Genomic DNA, 27,809 nt, shown 5'->3' on the forward strand with positions numbered 1-27,809 from the left:
GAACCTGGTAGCATTATAAATCATTATAAAGTAGGAGCATTTGGAAGGGGCAAGCAGAGCCCCTGCAGCAAGTGCTCTGGGTTAGCAGGGCTGTGCCGCTAGCATGGCTCGTCTTACAGGAGCCTTGGTGCGTTGAAATCTAGTTGTCCCTTCTCCTGAGCTTGCAGCACCTTCTGGGTAAAAGAAAGAACATGAGAATAAAGGAATTCCTTTTTTTTCCCTCCAAAGTAAAATATATATACATATTTATTGTGTACAATTACCCATGTTAATATGTTATATATAAATGTGTATATATACATTTATACACATATATGTATATGTTATGTACATATATGTATATATATATATGTGTGTGTGTATGTATATGATCTTTATTACTACTATTTGGTATAATTATTTTAATGTTATATTTCTCTCATGAACCATATCCCACTGGACCTTTGGCATTTCCTTAGTCATCTGAAGACTAGTATGAATGTTTTGAACTTTTTCAGATTGGGAGTGTAGTTGGTGATTTGCTACCTCCAGTAAATGCTTGCATTTACAAGGTCACAGGAAATTGCTAGCCATACTAATTCTGATATTTTCTTTTGTTTTTCTATCCCTGGCTAGTAACTATAGTGAGAAGCTATTACTCAACAAAAACTCTTTTTATTATTCACTAGAGATTTTTAAAAATGTATTTATCAAGTACCATTCGGGCGACTATTCAGTGTTTGATTTAAATCCCAGGTTCTATTTCTGTTTAATAAATTTTGTCTTCTCACTCTAATTCAAATGGGAGGTATGCTTGCCTTATAATGTAGTAAGTGCCAAGTATAAATAAGTAATTTTGAAAAGGAGACACTTTAAGAACACATTAAGGTCATTAGTATTTACTAGATATTTATAAATGTTGAATTAAAAAAGTATAATCTTATAATACAGTTTCATTAACTTGGGCTGTTCTTTAGTCCTTTAATTTACCTTACCCCTAATTAAGACAGTTAACCATGATTTCATAGTTTAAAAGAGTATAAGGATTTCAAAGATGAAACCATTATGTATGGATATAGAATGTGTGGTAGCAGGAACATTAGTCATAATCTTGCTAGACTTGTGTGTTTATTTATGCTTTGGAAATACTTCCTGTTGCTATTCATCTCCTTCTTATCTGCTGGTACTACAGAGAGCATGTAAATGCCATCCGTTATTTCTAAGACATTGAGGAAACCAGCCATGACATACCAGGGAAGCTTTGATTCACCACCTGTTGCTCTCGGGGAATGGTTGGAAACTTAATGAGCATCCACATGCCTTCCACAGCTCTCAGGAAATGAGCAAAGTACCTAAATACAGACAGCAGACTCATCCATCTATCACCTCAGGGTCCCACTCAGAGGAAAGTGCTAACACCATAGGCATACAGTGTAAAAGTCACTAAGAGCAGGCGTAACTTAATTTCCAACTTCTCTTAAGCTTCCTGCACAAGTATTTGAAAGTCCTCTTACCATGTGGAAGACATTTGGAATTCCTATTCCATGCATTCATGGTTCATATAGTGTCAAGATGTTCAGCTGGGAAAATTAAATTATGTACAATGTACCATGCACACATCTATCTTCTGGAATAAGACTTGAGCTCAGAAAATTAGTTGTATGAAAAAGTCTTCAAATATTTTAAAGGGTAAAATTTATTATCACTACTTTTCAAATATCAAAGGATAAGATTCTAAATACCAAAGTCTTTGTTTCATTCCCTACACTTATTTTTTTAATGTAAATACATGGCTCACCCCTTATGGTTACATTTCCCCAGTAATTAAGTAGCATAGACCAGCAACTTCAGAACAAGCAACCAGTGTGCAGATCCTGGTTCTCCCCCTTACCAGTGTATGATCTGGGAAAAGTTCTGTAATCTCTCTAAGCTTCACTTTCCTTTTAAGATGCAAATCATCATTGATCACAATACAGAAAACTGTGAGAATTAAATGAATTAATATATGTACAGCTCTGAAAGTATCACCAAGCACATAGTGAATGCAATATAAATGTTGGCTATTGTTATTTTTCTTGGGGAAATGGGGAACAATGACTATGTATCTATCTGTTCTATATGATCTTTTGTCATGTGAATAATATTAACCTATAGAATATACAGCCATTTATATTCTATGCTAGTAGATGTAAACTTAAAACTCCTTTGCAGTGATAGGTTAACATGACCTTCGGAGCAGTAAGACATGCACTTTCTACTGACACATGATGTCATACCACTCCCCTTTCTTATTAGTGAAGTGTATTCTAGGAATAAGGAACGAAAGGGCACAGGACTCGAGGGATAAGACATGACACTATCAAAGTTCCCTCCTGACACTGTTCACAGGTAGAGCAAATGTAACTTGACACATACTGTAATGATGAAAATACTTCAGTGATGCTCAACCCAAGGTATGATTCACAAATATTGATTTTCGATGCTTACTTTTTTCCTTTCAGCATATACTACCAGTTTATCTCACCCAGGAAGTCAATTAGGGGGGAAAATATACATATGGCAAGGGAGATATAATACATTTTAAAAAATGACATCAAATCAGAAAAACAAATCATTTAGTGGCAATGAAATTTTTACAGTGTATCAGCCCTCTAAGCTTGATGGTTTTACTCTGGCTTCCACATCAGTGACAATTTGACATTTAGATCAAGACCTTGAGGACTAGGGGGGCGGTCTGCGACAGTCACTAACTCTTTATACCATGTTATATGAAATCAACTTTGACGTGAAAGCATATGAAATCTAACTTTGACAGGTGGCAGAAACATTCACTTTGGCATTCTTAAGTATAGTGCTCAGTAATCTAAACAGAAATGTATTTTCTAAATCCACTGAAGGCAAGGATCCTTCCTTTAAAACATTAAAAAAATAGCAGAGGAAAATTTTGGAAGTTCTATAGGATATGGAGTGAATTCCTAGAAGAGAAAAAAAAAGAAAAAGAATACTAGTTAAAAGAATAACATTGAGTTATTGCTACTTACAATTACTTTCTGCTTGCACAAAGTTCATCTGAGAAGTTGAGTAATTTAGAGTCCAATTAGGAAACTCATACAACCAGAAATCAGAGATTTTTAGCAGCCATAATGAAACCTCCAGTAAACACTCTGAATGTGTTTTCATGATGTAATCCTGTTTTAAGAAAAAAAAAAGTTATATTTTCTGGATTTTAAATAAATATGCTATTATAGTTCGTTTCTGACAGAGCCACCAGGATGTTTTAATTTATACTCAAATTTGATCCTTAAGGGAAATAAGTATTTTAAGGACAGATTCTACTTCCTCCTTCTTTTTTTCTCAATAATTTTATAAATCAATCATTACCCAAACTGGATGCCTAGAGGTTCTTATTACAACAAATGTTATTGCTGTAATCCTCACAAGCAGGTATCATGCTGACTTGAATTCTAATTAGCTTTTAAGCAAGAAGACTATTGTTTGGTTAATGCATTCAGTGTCAAGACACATTAATCAAAATTATTGGCGATGCTTTTAGCACCCAGGCAACTCAGTACATATATGTCAAGCCCCATTGGACTATTTTTTGGGCAATGAAAATAAAGTTGGATCTGCCTGGGAATAATAGATATCATGGAAAATATGACTTGATTTAAGCTGGTATATTAGAGAGTTTTTTAGACAGGCTAAAAATTAATATTTTTTGCTCCTCTAATTGATAATGACTTACAAAAATAAAACAAATGGTAATAAATGAAAAACCAGAGATTTTTCTTGGGGCAAGAGCTAATCAGTTAGGACTTTCTGGCCACCATTCTGTTTAACAGATGGTAAGTTCTGGAAGTTAATATGGAAACACCTGGTGAGCCATTTCTGTATAAATGAAGTTGTTCTTTCCTTTATTACCTTGACTAATAATCCCATCTAAGTATTTGTTGATTCTTCTCATCTTTATAAAGGGCATACTTTATGTAAACTTGGCAAAAGTGTTGGGTGAACTGTCCCAGTGACCATTTAAAAGATAAAATAAGGTCATCTGAAATACTTTCTTGCCATTTATTAAATGTGGATTTAAACAGATAATAGTCAAGATTTTATTACAGAATTTTAAGACTTAATGAGACCTTTGGTAGTCATTGTTAGCATTCGGAAAGAGTGCATTCCTAAAGAATGTCCTAGCTTTCCCTTGACTTTGTAATATAGAAGACCAGTTTTTTTGCTGTTGGACTTGGTACAGATGGTGGTTGTCAGTGTGCTGTGTTTGTTTGCTTGCTTGCTCTTTATTTTTTGGTCAGAAGACATGGAATTAAAGCTGCTATTTCAATTGAATATTCAGGTTTGTTTTGGAAAGTAATAGCAGTGAGTTGAGGAAAAGTTGTTTCAATCAAAATCTTGTCTTCAGGTATCTTTCTTCTATGTTATAGAGATGGATATAGTAAATTCTTCTTGTAGTTTTCTATGTGTACACATTATCAACTAATAAAAGAAAGGGGAGAGAGAAATGGAGATATACCCTAATGAAATACCCTAACTCACAATGAAACTATTTTTTGGTATGGACATAGAATGATTTTTTAAATACGGTACATATTAGTTACTGTGACTTACGTTCACTGAGTTTAATACTACAAGGTCAAAGTCGTGGCTGCCCAGTTGGTTAGCTATAGTTGGTAAGACCAGTGTGAAACCATTAGGCCTTCCATGATTGGTCACATGAAGAGGCATCTCTAATTTCACTAATGTTTTAGGTTGTTGTTGTTTAAACTTGGTTTGGTATTTTTACACATCTTGGCTGTTAAAATTAGACTTGATTCAAATTAACACTCTGTGTCAAATCTTCCTATTTCTTGCTGCTACTCCTAGCGGTTGACTACCAGGCCTCTGTTGTACATCAGCCTGAGTTAACAGCATTTCCTCTGCTGTACCTGAACATCAGTTTAGACGCCAAAATCATAGCTACTCCATTATTCGTCTTTTCTACCTGCTCAGCCCAAGGAAGTAGGCTAGTCTTGGTACTGAGACCTGATTTTTTTAAAAGTGATTGATAGATAAAAACTCGTGAAACAACTCAAGAAGAAGTCAGGTGCAATATCCAGAACAAGACAGAAAGTTAGACCAAATTTTCTTTCATTTGGAATTTGCTGCCATATTACTCCCATTGCACTAAAACCAGAAGAACTGAGATTTCTGATTCTCTGACAGTCACTTAGTTATCTGTTAACATGTGGCTGAGGTAGCAGAACAGAGTATCATCTGTTCATTGTGGTTTAGGAATTAAAATTTAAGATTGTGTTAATGGTTCTGATAAATAATGTGTATCTTTTATTCCCAGAATTTGGTTAAATCATAGTTCTGTGCTTATTTTAAGGTAGATAATATATTGTTTATATTTTTATTTGCTCCAAGAGTAAATCCAAATGGACTTTTCCTGGACCATAAAACAACAATATAAAGAGGAAGCAGATTAAATCTGAATTCCGTAGTTATGGTAATGGAGAGAGGAACAGGAATCCTTAAGAGGAGAAGTTCCTTTCCACTTCTTCTCTCCCCTCTTCTCCTCTTTCACCTCCCTTCCCTACATTCCTCCACTGCTCCTTCTCCTCTTCCTTCTCTCCCTCTTTTTCCTGTTCTCTCCCCTTTTAGTTGGATGTGAAATTTGCAAGCAATGACTTTGAATTTGGTTGCCTTCAGTCTTCCATTCCCCTCCACACGCAGTCAGCATCACCAGTGTAAGGATAGACTTCATCCTCTTGTTAATCTTACTAGTAGCAAAAGTAAAAACCTCAAATGCTGCCTAATGAGAGATGGTGAGTGAATAGAAAGATGGAAAAAATGCCACAAATATGATGCTATAATCATATTTCTATTTATAAACACATATACCTCTGTATGTGAAGCTAGAGGGAAATAGATTAAAGAGGCTCTGAAAAAAATTGGTACCCTGCTTATTCTGATGTTGTTCATTGTAACCCTGGTATGCATAACAGGCCAGATGTTTAAAACCTCTGCCTTTCCCCCATTTATCTTGAACATTTTTGTTATTTTCTTTTTTTAAAAAAAGCACTAAGAGATCATTAACTTAAAAAATTAATAATTTCAGAAAATATCACGTTCACTTGTTTTCTTTTAATGGTCGAGCTGTTGTGCTTACTGTTTGCTGTTTAAGTCTATACTTCCCTAATTAAGATAGCCAGCCCCTGCCCTCTTCAGAGGATCTCCACTTTAAGGTCCTATGTTATTCCTAAAATGATTAAGTGAAATTAGAAATTGGATTTTCTAATTCAGCAATTGCCTAGTTTGAAAAAATCCTCTAATTTATTTTTTTCTTCATTAAAAGTAATGTCAGAGTTTAATTCCATTATAGTTCGGATTTCCTCTATTGTATTCTCCCCACTTTGTCTATTCAGATGAATACATGTGAATAATTTTCAACTTAGCATTCTTCTATTTTGTGTTCATTCAGTGAGATTAAATATGCAAAACAGCTTTTAGAATCATTATATATTCCAGTATAAATTGTTATTTTTCCTGTTTGTTGCTCTGCAGACATGTAATCTTGTTCTGGTATATTCTGATTTTTCTCTAAATATGATTATTCCGAAGTGCTATGACTTTGAATCATTTCAGCTTCTTATTTTTTCCCCTGACCTTCTCCTTTGTCTATCCTGCAAATTAGGAATTGTGACTAGAGCAGAAGAACCATTTGCTTAATTTTTATATCACAAGAAAGTATTATTACATAATTTTAGATTGTCATTGTCCTTCTCTAGAGAGTTTAGGGAATTCTAGAACATTTACACTATACATCACTCCTCCACAAAGAAACTAGATTTGTTTGAAAGGATTACATTTATTTAGGGAAATTCAATAGGTATGATTCTTATCCTCCTGTATTAAAAGAAAGACAACTCATTCTTAGTAAACCTGTCTCTTCTACCTTACATGGTTCTGATATGTTTTAAACTTCTTTTGGTTTTGCAATCTTAAATGCCTTGGCAGGTGGGTTCTGTCTCATAAAATGGTATGTTCACATGAGAAAATTTAGGGTTACTTCTTGAAAGAAATTGAAGAGTTATTGAGCATTTTCCTAGGGTGGTTGAAGGTGTTAAGAGATTACCTTTAGGTGATGCACCAGTTAGGATGCAGAAATGTTGGAATATTAGCTAATATTAATGATAACTAACATATTTGAGCCCATAAAGAAAAAATAATAGGTATATGATGTACACTTTATTCTGGGGAGGATGCTATGTTGTGCTCACATTATCCTACAGTAAGTCTTGACTAAGCACCCTTTGGTGAAGCCAGAATCTTCCATTTCTTGGCTTCAAAGACTCCAGTTTGCAAAAGTCAGACTTCATCTCCACTCTCCACTTCTGTACCTACAGTTCTCAAACACTCAGTCTGAGAACCCCTAAACACTCCTAAAGAGCTTTTGTTTAGGTAGGTTTTATCTATTGAATTTCTGTGTTAGAAAATTTTATTATATTAAATAACATTTTATTAAATATAGCTGAATTTTCCAAAATGAGACTGAAAAATGTTTCTTAAGGAGAATAATATTGGTATACATTTTTTTTTTTTTGAAGAGGATTGTCTGGTGTAACGGAATCTCACATCTGCTTCTACAGTCAGTCTGTTCAGTTGGCTGTTCTGGCTGATGTATATGAAGAAAAAAACAGTCTCATACTGATATGTAATTGGACACAAGAAGGTTATTTCAATAGTCTATTCGATTACTGTTGATATTCTTTGCTACTCCCAAACTCCATAGTAACAGTTTCTTAAACATTAAGTGCAGTATAAAATATAAAACCATATCATGAAATTTTCATAATTTGCATTCTTGAGGAAATGAAAATAGAAAAGCAAATAATGTCTTTGTACTATTATGAAAATAGTTTGACCTTTAGGATTCCCTGAAAAGGTCCAGAGCATACTTTGAGAACCTATGCTATAAGTTTAGGGAGGTAAGAAATAGTCCAAATGGCTCAAGATCACAAGTAGACATACTCATGCCCTGTTTACATTAATAACTGTTTTTGAAGCCTGAGAGAGAAAAGATACCAATAATTAGCTCCTTCCTGTCCCCCCAAGACACAGAGAAAATGGAGGGAATGTCCTTAAAGTGACTTAGAGCTCTGGAAATAACTGAACTTAAAACTGAGATCCTAAAAGTATGCTATTTGACTCCTTGAATAAAGTAATATAAGAATATGACTCTCAGAATATATCAATATGGAATTATCAGATAAAAATGGTCATAATCAAAGCCTATAAAATTAGCAAATATTAATAGTGCCAAAATTGTCAGTACTATCAAATACATTCTAATTTTATATCTTGAAATAAAAATTTTACTCCTGAACTTTCTATTCATAGGAATTTTTTATATTCTAAGAAAAATTTAATATATGTTCTGTTTCCAAAAATGATGAAAAAACACTTGTCTCAGAACACTGAGGTCGCAAAACCTTACTTATTTGTGAATTATGTAACTGCATGCTTCATCTTTTTATAAACTAAACACTAACCTAAATAAGAAATATGTTTCCGCAGCATTTACTTTTCTTCTTCTTTTTTATTAGTATGTGTTAAGGGGGCTACAACTATTTGATATCCTAAACAGGTCATTTTATTTCTCCTTGAAGATATGTAAGGTTCCCTTCTAATCTGAAATTTTCAACCTATTAGATTGTATTACATTTTCGTGACAGTAAGTCTTTATTAATGACTTTATTGTGGACTTCAGTGAGCATTTTTTTTCTTTTTTGAAAATGAGGGAATATTTATTTGTACATATCATTTTATTAGGAATATTTTAATTTTAAATGCATGTATTGTTTTTGTTTGTGAAATAAGTTAAACTCTCCATAGAAGTATAATGGTAATCATTTATTTTTTCTGAATAGAGTTCATATTTTTATTTTGAACTATGAAGACATCCATTTTGTTAGAACAAAATGATTTGTTCTAATTCTCCATTCCATTAGATGGAAGACAATGGGATATGTAGAGTAGTTGTAAAAGGTTTGTAGGCAATAAACCTAAAGCATTAATGCCCCACTTAACTTTATTTTCTTAGATTAGTACCAGGAGCACCTAGGTTAGAGTAAATCTGTTTGAGCTGTGTATCAACATGCATTTTGTAGCATGATAGCCTTTGTTCCCCACCCAGTACCCCATATTTTGCACAGTAGATTTTAAATTTCACTTGTTTGAAATATATTAGATAACATTTTAACATATCTTCTAGAACATCCTCTCAGTACTTTTCTGCTTAGCTCCAAGTATCATAAGACCAAGTTTGAAATATTGCTGCATTAGGAAAACATCAAGTGTATCAAACAACATGAACAACTACTCCAGAAGTAATCCAAGGGGCAGGGAGTAAATATGGGAACAAAGCCATTATAGGTTTGCTTGAAATTTTTGGTATATATTTTAGGTAGTTGGGCCCTTGAGCTTTCATAGTTAAAAAGAAAATAAAACTTAATATTATATTCAAGACAATGTGAATACTGGTTCAGGTTTTTGTTATTCTTCTTCTTCTCGTTTTTGACACCAAATATGTGGTGTCTTTTCCAACACCGGTTTTCCAGCTTTCTGACATGAACAATTCGATCCTATTTTGACACTACTCTAATTAGTACCAGACCCCACACATCTAAGGACTCAGTCCCACAAGAGTGACCTCATTTCCCTTTGCCAGTAGCAGGTATGAAATTCCCAGGTTACTGGCACTTACATCTGACTTGACTACAAACTTACAGGTTCTCACAATACCCCCTTCAGGTTTGCTGATTTGCTAGAATGACTCACAGAACTCAGGAACATGCTATACTTACTATTTCAGTTTCTTATAAAGGGTAAAAGGAATAGCCAGGTGAATAGTACAGAAGCAAGATCTAGAAGAGTCCTGAGCTCAAAAAGCCTCTTCCCTGTGGAGTTGGAATGGTCTACCCTCCTGGCATTAAATGTGTTCACCATCTTGGAAGCTCTTAGGTCCCTGCTGTTTGGGGGTTTTAATGAGGTTCCATTACATGGGCATGATCTATGAAGTCACTGGCCTTTGGTGATTGAGCTCAATCTCCAGACATCTGCCCCTGATGGAGATCAGGAGGTACACCAGTAAGTTCCAACCCTCTAATCACAGGGTTGGTTCCTCTGGCAGTCAGTTCTCCATCTTAAAGCTAATTAGGGGCCCAACAAGAATCACTTCATCTGCATAAAATCAGGTATAGTTGGAAGAGACTGTTAAGAGTAACAAATGTCCCTTACCTCTATCATTAAGAATATTCCCAGGGTTTTAAGAGGTCTGTGCCAAGAGTTGGGGACCAGGACCAAATGTAGGTCCAATTACACCACAACTGGAGTTTCTACAGATGATGGAAATAATGATTCTGCAGATATGGCAAGGAAGATTTTTATCTTTCATGCTTTCCATTCCTGAGTCTCTTCCCTAGCTATATCTATCATAACAGTTATCTATTGCTGCCTACCATCTTACCCTAAAACTTTGTACTTTAAAACAATGGATATTAGTTATTTCACAGTTTCTGAGGGACTATAATACAAGCACAGAATGGCTAGGTGCCTTTGGCTCAGAATCTCCCATGAGGTTGCAGTGAAATAGTCAGCAAGACTATGTCTTACAGCACATTCTACAAGGCTGGGGCATCCACGACCAAATTTGCATGTGTGGTTGTTGGTTGGTTTCATTCTACAGTGTGGGCCTCTCTAAAGGGCTGCTCACAATAAGGCAGCTTCCTTCCCCAAAGCAAGAGATCCAAGTGAGAAAAAACAAGAGAGGCTCCCCAAGTGGAAGCCAGTCTGTCTTTTTACAGCTTATACTATCCCATCACTTCTTCATATTCTGTTCATAAGCTGTGAGTCAGTAAATCTGGTCATAGTCAAGGGGAGGGAATTACACAAGGACAGATACACAGGAGTGGGATCACTGAAGCCCATCTTAGAGGACACCTACCACATCACCCAATCACAACCGGTCTTAATTTGGTAAGTGATTAAAAAAAAAAAAAATCCATTGGAAAACAGATGAGGGAAAAAATGTGAAACAATTGATCTAATTTTCCAGAGTATTTCTCAAAGAGTTTTCATTAGATCAAAACCAGTTCTGATTAATTTTATAGACAATAACTTGATCTCAGCAAAACTGTAGTATACTTTCAAGGAAGTAAAATACCAAAGGGAGGAAATGAATTTAGCTTTATTTACTGTCAAATTAACAGTGATCTTATATGCCCATCTTTTCAAAGGGAGAACCAGGTTTCATTGGTCCTCAGGGGGAACCAGGCTTACCAGGATTACCAGGAACAAAAGTAAGTGGAGTCTTTTCTTCTGCTCCTTTTTTTTTTTTTAATTTTTGTCATACTTGTTGAAAGAGGTGACCAGATATTTCTGCCTTAAGAAATAAAGCAGTCTAATGTGCCATTAATGGCACTTCTAGAGAGATCACCATTACTAAATAGAGCAAAGGAAAGTCAATTCCAGAAACCCTTAAGCAAGACAACAGACTTGTGGAATGTATTGTTAACTTGTCCTCCAGATCCCTCCTAAATTGTTATGATGCTATTAACCTTCTGGCCTTATGGAACAGTAGAGGAACTGTGAAGAGGAGGGAGATAACTCATTAACTCCTGCTGCTCATCACCCACTTTAGGATATACTTGTAAATCAAACATTATTACTATTCCTATCGCTCCCTAGATTTCAAAGGCAAGTACAGATATCATATAGATTTCCAAGTGCTTTTTTTTCCAAAAGGCTCCACCCTGAATGATAACTGCAGAAATATTCTGTAATGAAAACCATCTCATGCTCCTTGACATGGTAGCCATAGAGAGGACTCTAAAAGCAAAAGGTTTATATGGTGCTGCAGAGACAGTCAGACCCAGGATTCTCTTTATCTACCCAGTAAGACATAAAAAAAGTACAGCTCTGATGATAGAACTGAACTCATGACAGACGCATGAATCAAAGGAGGGGGAAATGACATCAAACTACATTCTTTTATTTTTATACCACTTTTATATGGTCTTTGCCTCAATGTATATTGTTTTCCCCAGAAGAAAGCCAGGGATGATTTCCAAGAGTTAAAGAAATATGTTCATGATCTGTTCTGACAGGACTAGTCCTCATTTCCGCTGGTCAAGTAAAAATAACTCTAATCCTTGTACATGGAAACTATGTGTGGCCAAGGGGGTCTGAAACTCAGTGGAATTATACAAAATTGTTATTTTCTTAAGAAAATTTTTTTTTGCCACATAATGAGCTGTCAGGCTTATTAGTGAAGTATGAGGAATGCCTGTTTTAGCCTGAACAGATTCACACAAGAAAAGCCTTTCTGGAAGAAAAAGAGAGAAAGCAAGAGAATAATGAGCATTCCCTGTTGATCTAAGAACTGCTGTGTGTTGGGGGAGGAAAGGAAGCAGCCTTGAAGATGAGCAGGACACACAAAGGGGAGGGCTGGTCACTGTAGGAGAAAACCAGCATGGACTGCATCTGTAAATGCTGGTGCACTTTGTTTATATACATGGGAAAATTAAAGAAACCCAGGCAGTAGAGAGTGGAATTGATCTCTAAGTATCTCTTCTTTACTTAACTGATCATAAATTACTCTACAGTTTCAAATTTAAAAAAAAAAAAAAAATCCAGACATGAAGAACCTAGCATGATTCTATAGACCATATACTTCATGACAGATACTACTCAGAACCCCCAGTAAAAGAATGTGCTGTCCTTGCTTGGGTTCACAAGCAGAGCTGTGGATAGGAAATTTATTTCATTAGCAATATTTTGAAGTTAATTGACAACTGAATTGCCTGTCTTGAGCTCAGTATCAAGGTAAGAGTTATGATTATGTTAAAATCTCCATCGAACAGTACTCTTTTCTATTCATATAGTCAGTCTGGATTTGTACCACTGGCTTCAGATTTAAAAAATAAAATAAGATTGCATTTTTTTCCCAACACCAGCAAAGAGAAATCATAGTGAAGAAAGATGTATAATCTCATCTGAAAGTCTGTAGTGTGTCCTGAGCACCTACATCAGTGCCTGTGAGGAACCTACATCTGTCTAAAGAAATTATGTTTTCATCAGACTATTTTAGAATACTCTGAGTAACATTGTGTATTTATTAAGTCAGTGAAGTTTTTCCGGATTTTTTTGTTTGTTTGGTTGATTTTTTGGTATTGAGAAAGGAGAGTCAATGCAACACAAACATTCTCTCCCCTCCTAAAGCTTACATCCACTGTGGGTGAGGAAGGGGCAGAAGGAGAAAAAGAAATAAACAAACAAATAGTATTTCAGGCAAACTAGTTAGGGGCATTGTGATTTAAAAAAGAAAAGAAGAAAAAAAAAAGTGATTCCATGTAAAGATATGTAGACTTCGCTACTATAGGAAACTACGGATGCATTGATTTTTTTAGGTTTTTATTTTTCCCTAAGATAATCTTATAGTTAATAAAAATTCCATATGCCAAGAGAAGTCCTTCAGTCTCACTCTGTTACAGAGGGATCAAAAGACAAAAATAGAAGGAAGTCCCTCGGCTTCTGGACCATCTTTACCATCTTCTGTGTCCGGTCAAGCCCCTGGCCTTTCTCTCAGCCTCCCATCTTCACACCCTCCTCTGTTGCTGCTCAGACACCTACTGAGTCTTTCATTCCTGTCCCACATCACCTGCAGAACCACAAAGGCTTCCCAAAGTGGGCATGTTGCAGAAAAGGATTTCTGAATTTGGAGCCCTGTGTTACCCATCCTGGATCCAATCCTTCTTTCTTATCCTTTCCAAAATGAATCAGTTTCTTCAGTGAGGAAGGCAACTCTCTCTTCTATAACACACCATCCACTGTCTGAATTCTAAGTCTGATTATTGAAATTCTACCCATCTTGTAGGAAACAAAACAGTCTCTAGAGAACATAAAATGGCACCATCTTTGGCAAGACTTAAAAACATTCATACTTTTAACCCAGGAATTTCCCCAACTAGGAATTTATCTTATGAAAATGATTAGAGAATATACAAAATTGGTATACAATTATGCAATAATTGAAGATTGAGCGTAATCAGTTTTAAATTTCAGCTCTTTTTCTTTAAAAGCTTTATTACTTTGGGCAACAGCTCTCATTTTTGGTTTCTTTGTAGAATGTGAATATCTGTCTTGTTTGTCTTGAGAATTAAATAGGTTAATGCATGTATTTTGTACAGTTCCTGCCCTCATCAGTGGTTATAAAGTAAGCCCTATAGACCCTTTAGGATGTGATTTGAGTCTCACCTCCAGAGAGCTAGTCGACAACATTTAAGGTTCAGTGGTGTTTCCTCTTCTGTCACATAGAGCCTTACATTAATCCTTAATTATTAATGGATTTGTTCTTGTGGATCTTGTCTAATTAGGTCACTGGCTCCTAGAGGACAGTAAGCATCTTTAGACTTCACAGAGCTACTAATATTTGAAAAAGCTACAATTCTTCTGTCTTACACCATTCTGAAGTTTTGAGATCAGGGTAACTGAGGCCTTCAGAATTTAACAAACTTGTCCCAAAATACCGAGCTGGCAAATGACAGAGAATTAAAATCTTACATGTTACAAAGCCTGAGAAATAACCACTATGCCATGCTTCTTGACAATAATACTTAAAAAGTGACTGCAGAATGAGAATTAATGTCAATTCCTGTCTTGAGATAGATGATAGCTTTTATCAATTCTCTTTAAAGGGCTTTCTATTTAACAACATAGCCATCTGACAGGCATTTGCCTAGCCATTTGATTATATAATGGGGATGATAATGGGAATGCTGCATAATTGTATGTTAGTTTGGAGTTCTCCCAAGAGACAGAACCAAGATGGATGGAGGGATAGGAATTTATTAGGGGAATGGACTACTGTGATAAGGAGGCTAAGAAGTCCCACAATAGGCCATCGGCAGGCAGGAGGGAGTCCAGAGAGGCCAATTCTTGTGACCCAGTCCAAGTCCAAAGGCTTTAGAACCAGGGCAGCTGACTGATTCTTTAAGGCTTTAGGCCTGAGAACACAGGGAATACTGGTGCACACTCTGGAGTCTGAAGGCTGAACTCTGGAGTTCTGATGTCCAAGGGCAAGAAAAGAAGGGTGTCCTTGGTCTAGGAGGGGTAGAGGGAGATTTTGCCTTTTTGTTTTGCCTAGCCCCCCGCCAAGTTGATGATGGCCATCCACATGGAAGGTAGATCTTTCCCACTCTGTCCACTGACTTATATGCCAATTTCCTCTGGAAACCTTCTCAGACTCACCCAGAAATAACGCTTTACCAGATCTCTAGGTATTCCTTAATCCAGACACTTAAATTAACCAGCAAAGATTGTTTTTTATTATTAAATGGGATAATTCAGTGAAGAGATGAGAACAGTGCTGAGTATATAGTAAGTAAATGGTGACTCTTTGCTCATTTTTATTTTATTCAATTTATTTAGTATCCACACTGACCCATCTGGGCGTGTCATTTACCTGTCTTCTAATTTGTGACAGGGTGAACGTGGGGAGGCAGGGCCTCCTGGAAGAGGTGAGCGAGGGGATCCTGGAGTCCCTGGACCAAAGGTCAGTTATGCTTACATTGAAAGAGAACACTCTTTGATTTAGGAATGCCTGCCACTTGCCTGTAGAACATTTTGTAGAAAATTCCTCAACAGGTATTAAAACAGCTAAAATTAGAAATAACTTATTGAAATGCATACTGATTGCTTGTTTTCAAAAGGGATTTTATAATTCAACTTTCCCTGTTTACTCTGTTCAGTTCAGTGAACAAATTTAATGACACATTCAAGTGTAAAGGGAGAATACCGTCATATTAACCTGTTATCACTTGATGTGTATTAAAACCTACTGAGAAAAATCTCTGTTGGTAAGTGCTGTGCTCATTTCCATGGTAACTTGATGGAGTGTAAAACCTTGAAAATATTAGAGCTAAGGATTTGTTTACCTGTTCAATCTTGATTCATCTAAACTTCCTGCAAACTAATGTGGCCACACTTTATTTTAATAACCTATCCGAGAGCTATGGGAAACGATTTACAATCTGATGAAAAGGAAATTTATGCAGACGAGCATTGTTGAGACTACTTTGATAGCATTGTTGAGAATTACTTACAGTACTCTTCCCATCCACTGATGGGGGAGGGCTGTCTTCAGAGTAATAATGGAATGAAGGCTGATGGAAAAACCAGGGAGCGAACTAATGATACGGTGATGATATGTGTGCTTAGTGTTGTATTCACCAGCCATATACATATTGAGGCCGTTAAAATAAAGTGTTTCCCTGTTTCCTCGTTATTCTGAGTCACTGCTAATTTCCTTTTCCTGTTCTTATCTCCTCTGTCATTTTCCCTTTTCATCTTCATCTTCTCCTGTCATAGGGGAAACAAGGTGAATCAGGAACTAGAGGCCCAAAGGGGTCCAAGGTCAGTAACTGGGTAACATTTTAATGTAACTTGAGGCCTCACGATCTGTCCTTTTTGCCTTTTCCATGGAGAATCATGTTTAGATTAAAAGCTTTCACACACAGGGATTGCAATAATTTTGTCCCTATGATAATATCAAAAAATTGTCTTATCTTTTTGTTTTTGTATGTTCTTGTGCTGTAGGTCTTTCTTTGATAAGTTATATTTTCTTTTTGTTTTTAGCACTTCTTTGGGGAAAAAAGTACTTAATTGTATAATCTTACTTTTCACTTCCTGCCTATATTTATGATAAATATTCAAGTTATATTTTGCCTTTAAATAAGGTGACTTCCTTCATTGCATTAAAATTTGCCCACCAATTAAATTCCTTTTCTTTGTGGTGTTCTTTATCTTGTCTGCAAGAACATATGCGCTGTTGGCAGAGTCATTAACAGTTAATTAAAGTACCATTGGCTGATAACATGGAAAAATGGGTACAAAATGAAGAAAGCAGAAATTGGAGATTATTAATTCTCCATTCACAGCAAATTACATTATTATGGGTGATGTTATTAGCATCATTATGTGGATGGGTAAATTTAGCATCCTTTTCCTTTCTTACCTTTCTTACCTTTCTTACCCATTTCATAGAGATAGGTAGAAAGACAAAAATGTTTTGAATTCCATGTAGGAAAAGGTCTCTAAATTTAAGCTGTTTTCAAGAACCTTCAAATCTACACAGTTTGAAATGTTTTCTCCAAAGTTGCAGTTTGGACTAATTTTGAGGGCTTAGACTATTCATAGTGTCTTTACAAGTAGAGTTCTGACATCATAAATAAAATTTCAGAGTTTTTATATTGGATTGAAGGGGGACGGGGAGAAAGCACTGCCCTGCCCCTGACCTTCGTCCCTGCCAACCTGTTCCCACTGGCTGCTGTCCACTTCAGCACCAAGGGTTAAAATGCCTATACCTGCAGATGAACTTTGCCTTAGATCTCCATCATCAAAAGGAGGTCTAGTCTGTGACCCTACTTTCCTAATTCTCCCTATAATGAGCTCTCTGTTCCTCTCTGTCCCAATTATCTATATGTTTCTTCTCTGAAAACAGGCAACACAACTGTTTGACCTTTTTTCCCTTTGCCCCAAATCCCTCTAACTAAAAAGAACATAGCTCAGTTCGTATGGACTTTGGTTGCTGTAGAAACCACTTGCTTTGTTTATGTAGATTCCACCTAGCAAAGTTACTATATAAACTATACTATTGTTCCAAGACAATAATTATCTGAAAGGGAAGTTGTGATTACCTGTAAGGTGCATCTTTTTGTTTTTTAAATTTTTTAATTGTAGATACACACAATATCTTTATTTATTTATTTTTATGTGGTGCTGAAGATTAGTTTGCCATTGAGCTACAACCCCAGCCCTGTAAGGTGCATCTTAAAAAAAAAAAAAAAAAAAAGCATTTGCATTGGTGCATTGGTGGTGATTGTTATTGTTTTCCACATCAGAAGTTTATATTTAAAGGGATGCACTATGGTATAAATACATCCTTAGACTTGAGAAATTTCTAGACCATTGGTCCTACTACTAATTAACTTTTTTCTTTTTTAATTGGGAAAGGGTGACCGTGGTGACAAAGGAGACTCTGGAGCTCTGGGACCAAGGGTAAGTGAACCCTCTTATATCAACTTTTTTGCCCCCTACAAACTCAGACTTGATGTAGTATGTGTGTATGTGACCTTATGAGTGCCATCTGGACTAATAATGCCCGATAATAGCATTGGAGAAGGGCCACTCTAAATATTCCTGCTGCCTTCCCTTCTCCCTTCTCTTTATTTTTGACTTTTGTTTCCAGGAGCAATAAGTGTGGACATTCTAGCACATGCAGTGAGTGTGGACATTCTAGCATGTGCAATAAGCTTTATTGAGAAGGTGTAAAACTTTCCTTCTGACAAAGGAGTAATAGCGAGCCTACAGCCATACAGATAATAGAATTTCCCATGTTTCAATTAACCCAATTATAAAGAGAGCAATAGCCCATTTGTTTAGAGTATTTTTTAAAACAGGCAGGGAATTAGGACATGACTAATGGAAATTATGTAGCAGATATAATGAATCGAGTAGAAGTCTCTTTTTGTTCCTTATTTGGCTTCCTTTTCATGGGATTCTATTCCCACTAGGAAAGCCAAGCATTTCCCATAGAACGTTATTCTATCTTCTTAAGGAATGAGAAGGTATAATCTATCAGGTATAGATGAGTGGAAAGCGGATAGGAGGTTTTAAAATAAATGTGAATAAAGCTAATAAAATTTTGTAAATCACATCAGATTAGCCTGTATTGTATAATGTTCAGAAAATGGTTTCAGAGTTTAAATCATAGGTCTTTCAAAAATCTTTTACCTACCACAGACAGGAAGTTAGAAGTGGTTTGCACTTGGGTCCTGGCGAGGAAGCAATAGTCAGAGAGAGCCACAAGATATTGCTTCTGTGTTTTCTTTTTTTAATATTTATTTTTTAGTTGTAGTTGGATGCAATAATACCTTTATTTTATTTATATTTATGTGGTGCGGAGGATCGAACCCAGGCCTTCACATGTGCTAGGCAAGCGTTCTACCACTGAGCCACAACCCCAGCTTTGCTTCTGTGTTTTCTATAGTCCTGTTATACACCAGTCTAACTCCCATGGTGTTCCCTCAATTCATTTTTGTTGTAGGGTCCACCTGGGCAAAAAGGAGATCAAGGAGCCACCGAAATCATAGACTACAATGGCAACCTCCATGAAGCCTTACAGGCAAGTGACTGCTCCCTTCCCTGAGACACAAGGAGAACACTGATGCGTGCCATGTAGCACACGCCAGCATAAGCTCCCACACCCCTTTAATCTCAGAGCACTCCATTCCTTGAAGCACACCTGCTCCCTGTCATCCTGAGCCCATTCCAGTATCTGGCCCCAGTAATCTTCACCTCATAGCAATTTGAAATCTCTCTCTTTCTTTTTTTTTCCCTTCTACCTTCAAACATTCCTAAGCCTTATCAATATAAACTTTGTGTTAATTTGGTTGACTTTTACTTCTTTGCTTAAAGAGGGAGCTGGGCAAAGCAATTAAGAGCTCTGTGGCTCTAGAGTGGAAATTGCTCAGGTTCAAATCTCAGCCCTCTTACTTACTAAATGCATGACCTAGAGCAAGTTATTTCATTTCCCTGTGCCTTGGTTTTCCCATCTATAAAATGAGATGATATCTGCTTCATAGGGTTCCTGAACAGAGCAAATGACCTACATAGCCTATGCTTAAAACAGTGCTTAGCACCTCATAACCCCCCTGTAAGTATTTCTTACAACTGCTACCATTCAATTCTTTTCCTTCCGTTAAGTCAAAAATAGACTAGACGGCTCCACCACCTTTGCTTCTTACTCTTCCTCTTCAGATTTAGACTCCTGCACTTGAGTCCCTGTCATTCTATTGCAACTTCTCTTACAAAGATCAATGATAACCTCTAGATAAAGCCCATCATATTTGTCATTCTTGACTTTTCTGTGACATTTGTACCAAACCACCTTCCTTTTAAAATTCTTTTTCTTCAGACTCTACTTCCATTTTCCTTCATGGTGCTATTCTGTGTTGGTGTGTCCAATTTCTCTGTCCACACCCCAGTTTTTTATATTCTGAAGTATCTGATCTTTTCTTAATGACTCCCCCTGTGTTCTTCACATTACGATTCCAATTCTGTCATCTTGGGATCTGATCTTGGTGTACTTGTAGGAACAGTTCCCTATAGGTGCACCATTGCCCATCGATTTCCACCAATGCCCAGGATTGTGCTGGTTACTCTGCCCACCTACCAAATGATCCCCTTTCTTGACTAACCAGTTTCTGTCAGTGGAGTCTTTGTATTTCATGGAGTAGAAGCTTTAGAGCCATTTTTACACTAGTCTTAGTCCTTCATCCATTCTGTTTTCCATCCTCTCCATTCCCAAGGAGGTCCACATCCTGTTTACTGCATACCTAACTCCATAACAAACCCTTGATCAATATATCTTCCGCTAGTGCCTCCTTGCCCTTCTAATCCAAACTATGTATCACTCCCAGGATGATTTTCATAAACTGCCATTACTATAATTGTTCTAATTTGCTCAGGAATCTAAATGACCCCCTATTGCGTACTCTATCAAGCCTAATCTCCTCCATCTGACATTTAAGGCTCTATAATATGCCTTTCTTATGCAGAACTTTTTATTTCTTTGCAACACAGATTTCCCCCTGGCATGGTCATTTTTATGGTATCCATATAAATCTTCATCCCATTCTTTTTTCCCTTTCTTTCATCCATCTAAATAGTATCCTAAAATCTACGTTGTCACCCTCTTGAGTTCTTTCTCTTAATACTTTTCCACATTACCAGTCAGGTTCTAACATTACCATTTAATTGTTCTCAAATTACATAATTGATTTTAATTTTCCTCTTACCAAATTGTAAGTTTCTTGATAACAGAAAACTATGCTTACATTGTGTGGGCATGTAAAGATGCTATAAAGGTTTACCTCCCTCTGCTTATTTTCATTGTTGTTTTTCACTTCCTCATCGTGGAATATTTTGCCGAGGATGTTGTGTAGTACAGGCTTTCTATTCTTTTAACTTTTGTTTATAATGGAAGGTTTTTATATCATCAAATCTAAAGCTTAATTTTGCTGGATGTGATTCTTGGTTGGCATCCATTTTCTTTCAGAGCTTGGTATATATTGTCCCAGGATCTTCTAGCTTTCAGGGTCTGGGTTGAAAAATCTGCAGATATCCTAATTGGTTTCCCTCTATATATAATTTGATTTTTTTTCTCTTGTGGCTTTTAAAATTCTCTCCTTATTCTGTATGCTAGACATTTTCATTATAATGTGCCTTGGTGTATATCTGTTGTGATTTTGTATATCTGGTGTCCTGTAAGCCTCTTATACTATTTGGTTTTCCAATTCATTCTTCGTGTTTGGAAAATTTTCTGCTATTATTTCATTGAATAGATTGTTCATCCCTTTGGTTTGGAACTCTATGCCTTTATCCCAATAACTCTTAAATTTGGTCTTTTTATGTTATCCCATATTTCTTGAATGTTCTGCTCATGGTTTCTTACCATCTTCACTGTGTGATCTACATTCTTTTTGAGATTATATATTTTGTCTTCATTGTCTGAGGTCCTGTCTTCCAAGTGGACTAATCTGTTGGTCATGCTTTCTATTGAGGTTTAGTGGTTAAATGAGTATGTGTACTTTTTATGTACAAGTTCCTTTTTTAGTTTGAAAGACAGACTAATTTTAAATATTTTTCCATTTTATACCTCTTTAAATCATTTTTTCAGCCTCACTAATGTGATCTAACTTTGGTAGATTTACACTTCTATGTGTCCTTTTTTACTACCACTATTTTTAACCAGTAAAGTATTTATTATTAATGTGTACAAAATCTGTCTTCAGCTCAGCCATTTTTTTTCCTGGTTACCTCCTCCCCTCCCTTATTTTCTCTCTCTCTCTCTCTCTCTCTCTCTCTCTCTCTCTCTCTCTCTCTCTCTCCTCCTCCTCCTCCTCCTCCTCCTCCTCCTCCTCCTCCTCCTCCTCCTCCTCCTCCTCCTAAATGCAAAGAGAAGCATGTTTCTTGGCTGGAGAAACCTTGCTCAGACAGTGTATTCAGGCCACAATGTGACTGGTTTTCTCCAATATAAGTGGCTTACACATAAGCAGTGGCCTCAGTGTTATGGTTAAGTTCTAGAACCAGTTTATTAAACTGTTCCCTTTTCCTCTTAAGCCAATAACTGCTTATGGAGAGAAAGAGAATATACAAAATTCTAGTGTACCTACTATGTTTTCAAAATATTAACTTATACATTAAAATACAGGGACACTTTTAAAACTTAATTTATCAGCAATGCTGTACATTTCTCTTAAACTAATTCCAAGGACAACATAATTCCTACCTTCACCTATAAGAAGTATCTGCCCTCATTGGGTGTGGTGGTGCACTCCTGTAATCCCAGTGGCTCGGGAGGCTGAGGCAGAAGGATTGTGATTTCAAAGCCAACCTCAGCAAAAGTGAAGTGCTAAGCAACTCAGTGAGACCCTGTCTCTAAATAAAATACAAAATAGGGCTGGGATGTGGCTCAGTGGTTGAGTGCCCCTGAGTTCAATTCCCAGTACCCGCCAAACCAAAAGGTATCTGTTCTTATTTTCCAATAAAATGTAATTGGTCATTTTCCACAAAATTGTGGAAAAAATTTTAAAGCATTCTTTGCAAGAACAGGGTCTGGCTTTTAACTACTCTTAGCCTAAAGTGGAAATATTTGTTTTAGTCTTCCCTCTACTACTAATGAGCAGGGTCATTTGGGGGAAATCATTGTATCTGTACTTCATTGATCTTATCTGAAAAATGAGGATATCATTGGAATAGATACTTTGCTAGGAGTCCATGAAATATAATATTATCTCAGGTTGTTTTTAGAAGCTCCTGAACACTTTATTGATGTACCTCAAAGCACTGTCCTTTTTTAAAAATCTGATATACCTGCTCTTTATTCTTTTTTATGCTCATTTTTTTAAAATTTTCAAAAACAGTGTACTCCAAAGAAATGCAGGCTGAAAACTGGACAGTATCTTCTGTTTCCCTTTGTCATGGATATGAATATAAACTTCAGATTCTTTTTTTTTAATTTTTTGGTCTTTTTAGTTATACATGACAGTAGAATGTATTTTGATGTACTATACAAGCATGGTGTATAACTTCCCATTCTTGTGGTTGTACATGATATGGAATTACACTAGTCGTGTATTCATATATGAACATAGGAAAGTTATGTTAGATTCATTCTACTGTCTTTCCTATTCCCAATTCCCCCCCTTCCCTTCATTCTGCTTTGTCTAATCCAGTGAGCTTCCATTCTTCCCTCCCCTGCTCCTATCATGAATTAGCATCCTTATACCAGAGAGAACAATCAGCCTTTGCTTTTGGGGGATTGACTTATTTCACTTAGCATGAGGGTCTCCAGTTCCATTCATTTAACTGCAAATGCCATGATTTCATTCTTCTTTATGGCTAAGTACTTTTTCATTGTGTGTATATATTACATTTTCTTTATCCATTCATCTGTTGAAGGGCACCTAGGTTGGTTCCATAGCTTAGCTATTGTGAATTGAGCTGCTATAAACATTGATGTGGCTGTTATCACTTTAGTATGCTGATTTTAAGTCCTTTGGGTATAAACCAAGGAGTGGGATAACTGGGTCAAATAGTGATTTCATTCCAAGTTTTCTGAGGAATCTTCACACTTCTTTTCAGAGTGGTTGCACCAATTTGCAGTCTCACCAGCAATGTGTGAGTGTGCCTTTTTTACCCATATCCTCACCAACATTTATGGTTACATGTATTCTTGATAACTGCCATTCTGACTGGAGTGAGATGAACTCTCAGTGTAGTTTTAATTTGCATTTCTCTAACTGCTAGAGGTGTTGAACATTTTTCCATATATTTGTTGACCAATAGTATTTCTTCTTCTGTGAAGTGCCTATGCAGTGCCTTTGCCCATTTATTGATTGGGTTATTTGTAGGGTTTTTGTTGTTAAGTTTTTTGAGTTCTTTATATATCCTGGAGATTAATGCTCTATCTGAGGCATGTGGCAAAGATTTTCTCTGATTCTACAGGCTCTCTCTTCTTGTTCTTGATTGTTTTCTTTGCTGTGGAGAAGATTTTTAGTTTGATTCTATCCCATTTATTGATTCTTGATTTTACTTCTTGCAGTTTAGAAGTCTTGTTGAGGAATTGGTTCCTATGCTGACTGATGGAGTTTGGGGCCTACTTTCTCTTCTAGTAGGCACAGACACCTGCTTTTTGATATACAAGGATATGTGTTCTGTTTCTTTTTCTTACTTCAAGTTCAGTGTGACTATAAGCATATGCATTCAATATTATCATGCCGAAGTTCAAACCTTAAGATTTATTATCCTTATGAGGTTGTTAGGGCAACCATATGTTATGCTTGTAAATAGCATATAGTTGTTTTTTCACTTCAAAACTATTTATTGGTTTTCCAAACATAGTACTCTGGTGGATTAAGAGTCCCTAATAAAATCAATTCAGCTAGACAGCTATTGGATTGAGAAGAGTTGGTAGACATTTACTCTTCTGCTTTTTACTAGTAATGGATGTTTATAGTTTTATAGATATAATTATTGGCTTCTACAAAAAATTTGCCAAAAAATCTCTAGGATAATTAGATAAAGAGGACTATATTACAGTTATAATATCATGTGAGAAATATAAAATTTTACATTGCTTCTATTGAAAAGTATTCTATAAAATATCAGATTATGAAAAATTATCAAAAAATAGTATAAACTTCTGTGGGTCCAGAACCCAATTTAAGAGAGACAATATTACCCAATATAGTTGAAACCCTATACATACAGTATGCCTGAGATATTTGGTGTTCTGGATTTGATGTTTATAATTCTCATGTTTATAATTCTCATTTATAGTCAAATGAAAAGCTTTCAACCCATATAACAAAGTACTTCTGTATAATTTTAACTGGAACTGAAATTGTGGAGTGAAATAAAAACCTGAGAGATTTTATTATTTTTTCTTTTGACACAAGGCAAAATCAAAAAGAGCCTATTTCTATTTTATTTTCCCCTTCTCTGCCCAGGACTACTCCAAATTTCTTTTTAGGGTATTTTATTCTGTCCCTCTTCCTAGTACTGAACCTGTTCAGTACTGTTATTATTTTGTGCATTACTCTCTTGTACCCTGTTAGGAAGACTATTAAATTGCATTGGTCTATGAAAAGAAAAATGTTATTTATATAAACATTGATCTAAGTTCTTTATTTTTATTTAAGGTAGTTGAATTTTCACCATTTGCAATAAAACCTGTTTCCTAATTCAGGTTTTAACAAATTCTCATCACCTTCTAAAATAACCCTGTTCTTTAGTGTAAATCATTAGAGGTTTTAAGTTGGCATCATTATCATTATGAGAAATGAAAGAAAATAGGGAGTTCATAGAAGCGTTTCAGGAAATAAGCCACAATACAGCCTGCTAGTCTTCCCCCATCTGCAGTTGCTCTAAGCCTTGCCTCCCTTGTTCCTCATGTGTCTCTGGAAAAAGTTATGTCTTTCTCCACCACTGCCATAAATTCTAGGTTTTTTGTTTGTTTGTTTGTTTGTTTTTTTACATTATTACTGGAGTTTGAGAGAGAACCCTGCTGGGTTTATGTAGCTTTAACTTAGAGGATTCAGATAGAAGACATCCAAAGCAAGCAAGCATCTTTATGACTTTTCTGTGGGTGTACATGCTGATACTTCCAGAAGGTGATCAATGTAAGGTGCTTGTGAAGTTAGCTGAGTTTGCTGTGATGTGTTCTTCTAAAGCTGGATGGAACCTTGGGCAGTTTTTAGGTCTTACAGTTAAGGAAATCATTTAAATCCCATCTGTTAGTTCAGTTACCATTAATAATGTCCTTTGTTATGTGGCTCATCATAAAACATGTTGTTATCCTTAAGTTTTTTTAAAATGGACATATTAGCCTTGTGTTTATTTAGATGGAAAAGTGAATTCTTACATGGCCTCATGTTGGAAAATCTGAGTTCACATTGTAAATGTGCTTCCCTTTGTAAGTTTTTGGAACTCTGCTTTCTAGTTAAAAATACTGGAAGCAATGATAAATAAATAGTTTCTGTTCTGTAATTTTCTAATAGCCTTGTTTAAATGACTCATTTTTTTTACTATATAAGTGAAGAAGCTTTCTTATAAATATAAATCCAATTCTTGTTCAGGTAAATCCCTTAAGTACAAAGTATGTTGGCTGGGTGCCGTGGCACATGCCTGTAATCCCAGAAACTTCAGAAGACTGAGGCAGGAGGATCACAAGTTCTAGGTCATCCTCAACAACTTAGTGAGACCCTAAGCAATGTAGTGAGATGCTGTCTCAAAAAATTAAAGGGGCTAGTGATGAGCTCAGTGGTGATAAAGCGCCTGTGGTTTTAATCCCCAGTACCAAAGGAAAAGAAAAAAGGAAAGAAAGTATGTGTTACCTTACATTACACAGGTATGCTGTTATTAAATTCTGGACCCTTGTTTATAAGGATATATATACCCTACAGAAGACTGTAATATGACAGTCTTCAGAAGCTATTGAATGGCTTCACCTTGCTCCCTCTCCTCCAAAATCTTTAATTTTTTTTTTAAATCAGTTTGTGTCCATTTTGCTTTTGTCTTAGAATCACTTAATTTTTGTTCCTACTGATTTCTCTGAAGTTATAATGACCATGATTAATTTTATCCTGGAATAAAAATTTTAACCATGTGTACACATGTATAAACATTGTTTTCTAAGGAATGATGATACCATGTCATGAAAGACTCAAGTGATTAAAGTGAGATGTTACTTTTTACTTTTTTTTTTACAACAATAAAAACAACAACAGCTTGAGTCAGAGATTGGAACAGAGTAATGGAAAAAAAGAAATAGTGTTAATCTGATATCCACAAGTTTACATGTAATCCGATAGTTTCTCTATGACCAACGCCCTTAATGGAAAATGTTCTCCCCTCTCTGGTTTCATTAAAGTGGCTAATAGACCCTGCTGAACTTTTAGTACAAGATGTAAATTAGAAAATAGTTATACAAGAACATGATTCAAAGATTAGGAATCATGTTTTTTGTTAAGGTGCTCTAGCACATTAAGAAATTAGATTAACTCACTATTAATTTCTTTAGTTATGGCACATATAACAAAAAAAAGTTAATTCTAGCTCAGCAAATGAGCTATAGACTACAGGACAAAAGAAATGCAATTGGATATTTCAGTTTTCCCTCTTAGAGAAAGCACTTTGATCAATAGCAAATTTCTAAGTTCACAACTATGCTGACGGGCCTGTAGTGTATATTACTTTACTACACATTATTTTAATCAGATAAATAGAATTTTGACTCTTTTTTCAGGTCTAGAGCTGAAACCCAGGCAGGGCCATGCACATTCCAGGCAAGCTCTCTACCACTGAGCTATATCCCTGGCAGGTTTTTTAGAGACAGGGTCTTGCTAATTTGCCCAGGTTGGCATCAAACTTGCAATTCTCCTGCTTCATCCTCCCCATTAGCTGGGATTACAGGCATGTGCCACCACATCCAGTTACCCATGGATTTTTTAAAAATAAAATTATAAAAATATTTTTTAAAGATCTTAACAATTATACTCTATTGAAAATAGGATGTGTTCTAAGAATCTTGTCAGTTCATTATAAGACATTAGATCTGTCAAAACGTTCAAAGTTGATTTTTTTTCAGAAATGTATTATTGTACTTTGACATACAAAATAGATAACTATTTATCAATACATTTTCCCAA

General features: G+C 35.8%; 1 protein-coding gene across 1 annotated transcript in view; it reads left to right on the plus strand.

Annotated features, from left to right (window-relative positions):
- Col25a1 (collagen type XXV alpha 1 chain) overlaps positions 1-27,809 on the plus strand; it is a 468,385-nt gene that overhangs the window by 401,756 nt on the left and 38,820 nt on the right. The window contains exons 19-22 of the mRNA XM_058583779.1: positions 11,274-11,336; positions 15,521-15,589; positions 18,049-18,093; positions 19,142-19,219. Of these exons, the coding sequence (XP_058439762.1) occupies positions 11,274-11,336; positions 15,521-15,589; positions 18,049-18,093; positions 19,142-19,219 (255 nt within the window). The remainder of the gene's footprint in view (positions 1-11,273; positions 11,337-15,520; positions 15,590-18,048; positions 18,094-19,141; positions 19,220-27,809) is intronic.

This window comes from Marmota monax, unplaced genomic scaffold (genome assembly GCF_021218885.2).
Source record: "Marmota monax isolate L192 unplaced genomic scaffold, Marmota_monax_Labrador192_F-V1.1 WCK01_AAM20220418_F8-fsc00002, whole genome shotgun sequence".
NCBI lineage: Eukaryota > Metazoa > Chordata > Mammalia > Rodentia > Sciuridae > Marmota > Marmota monax.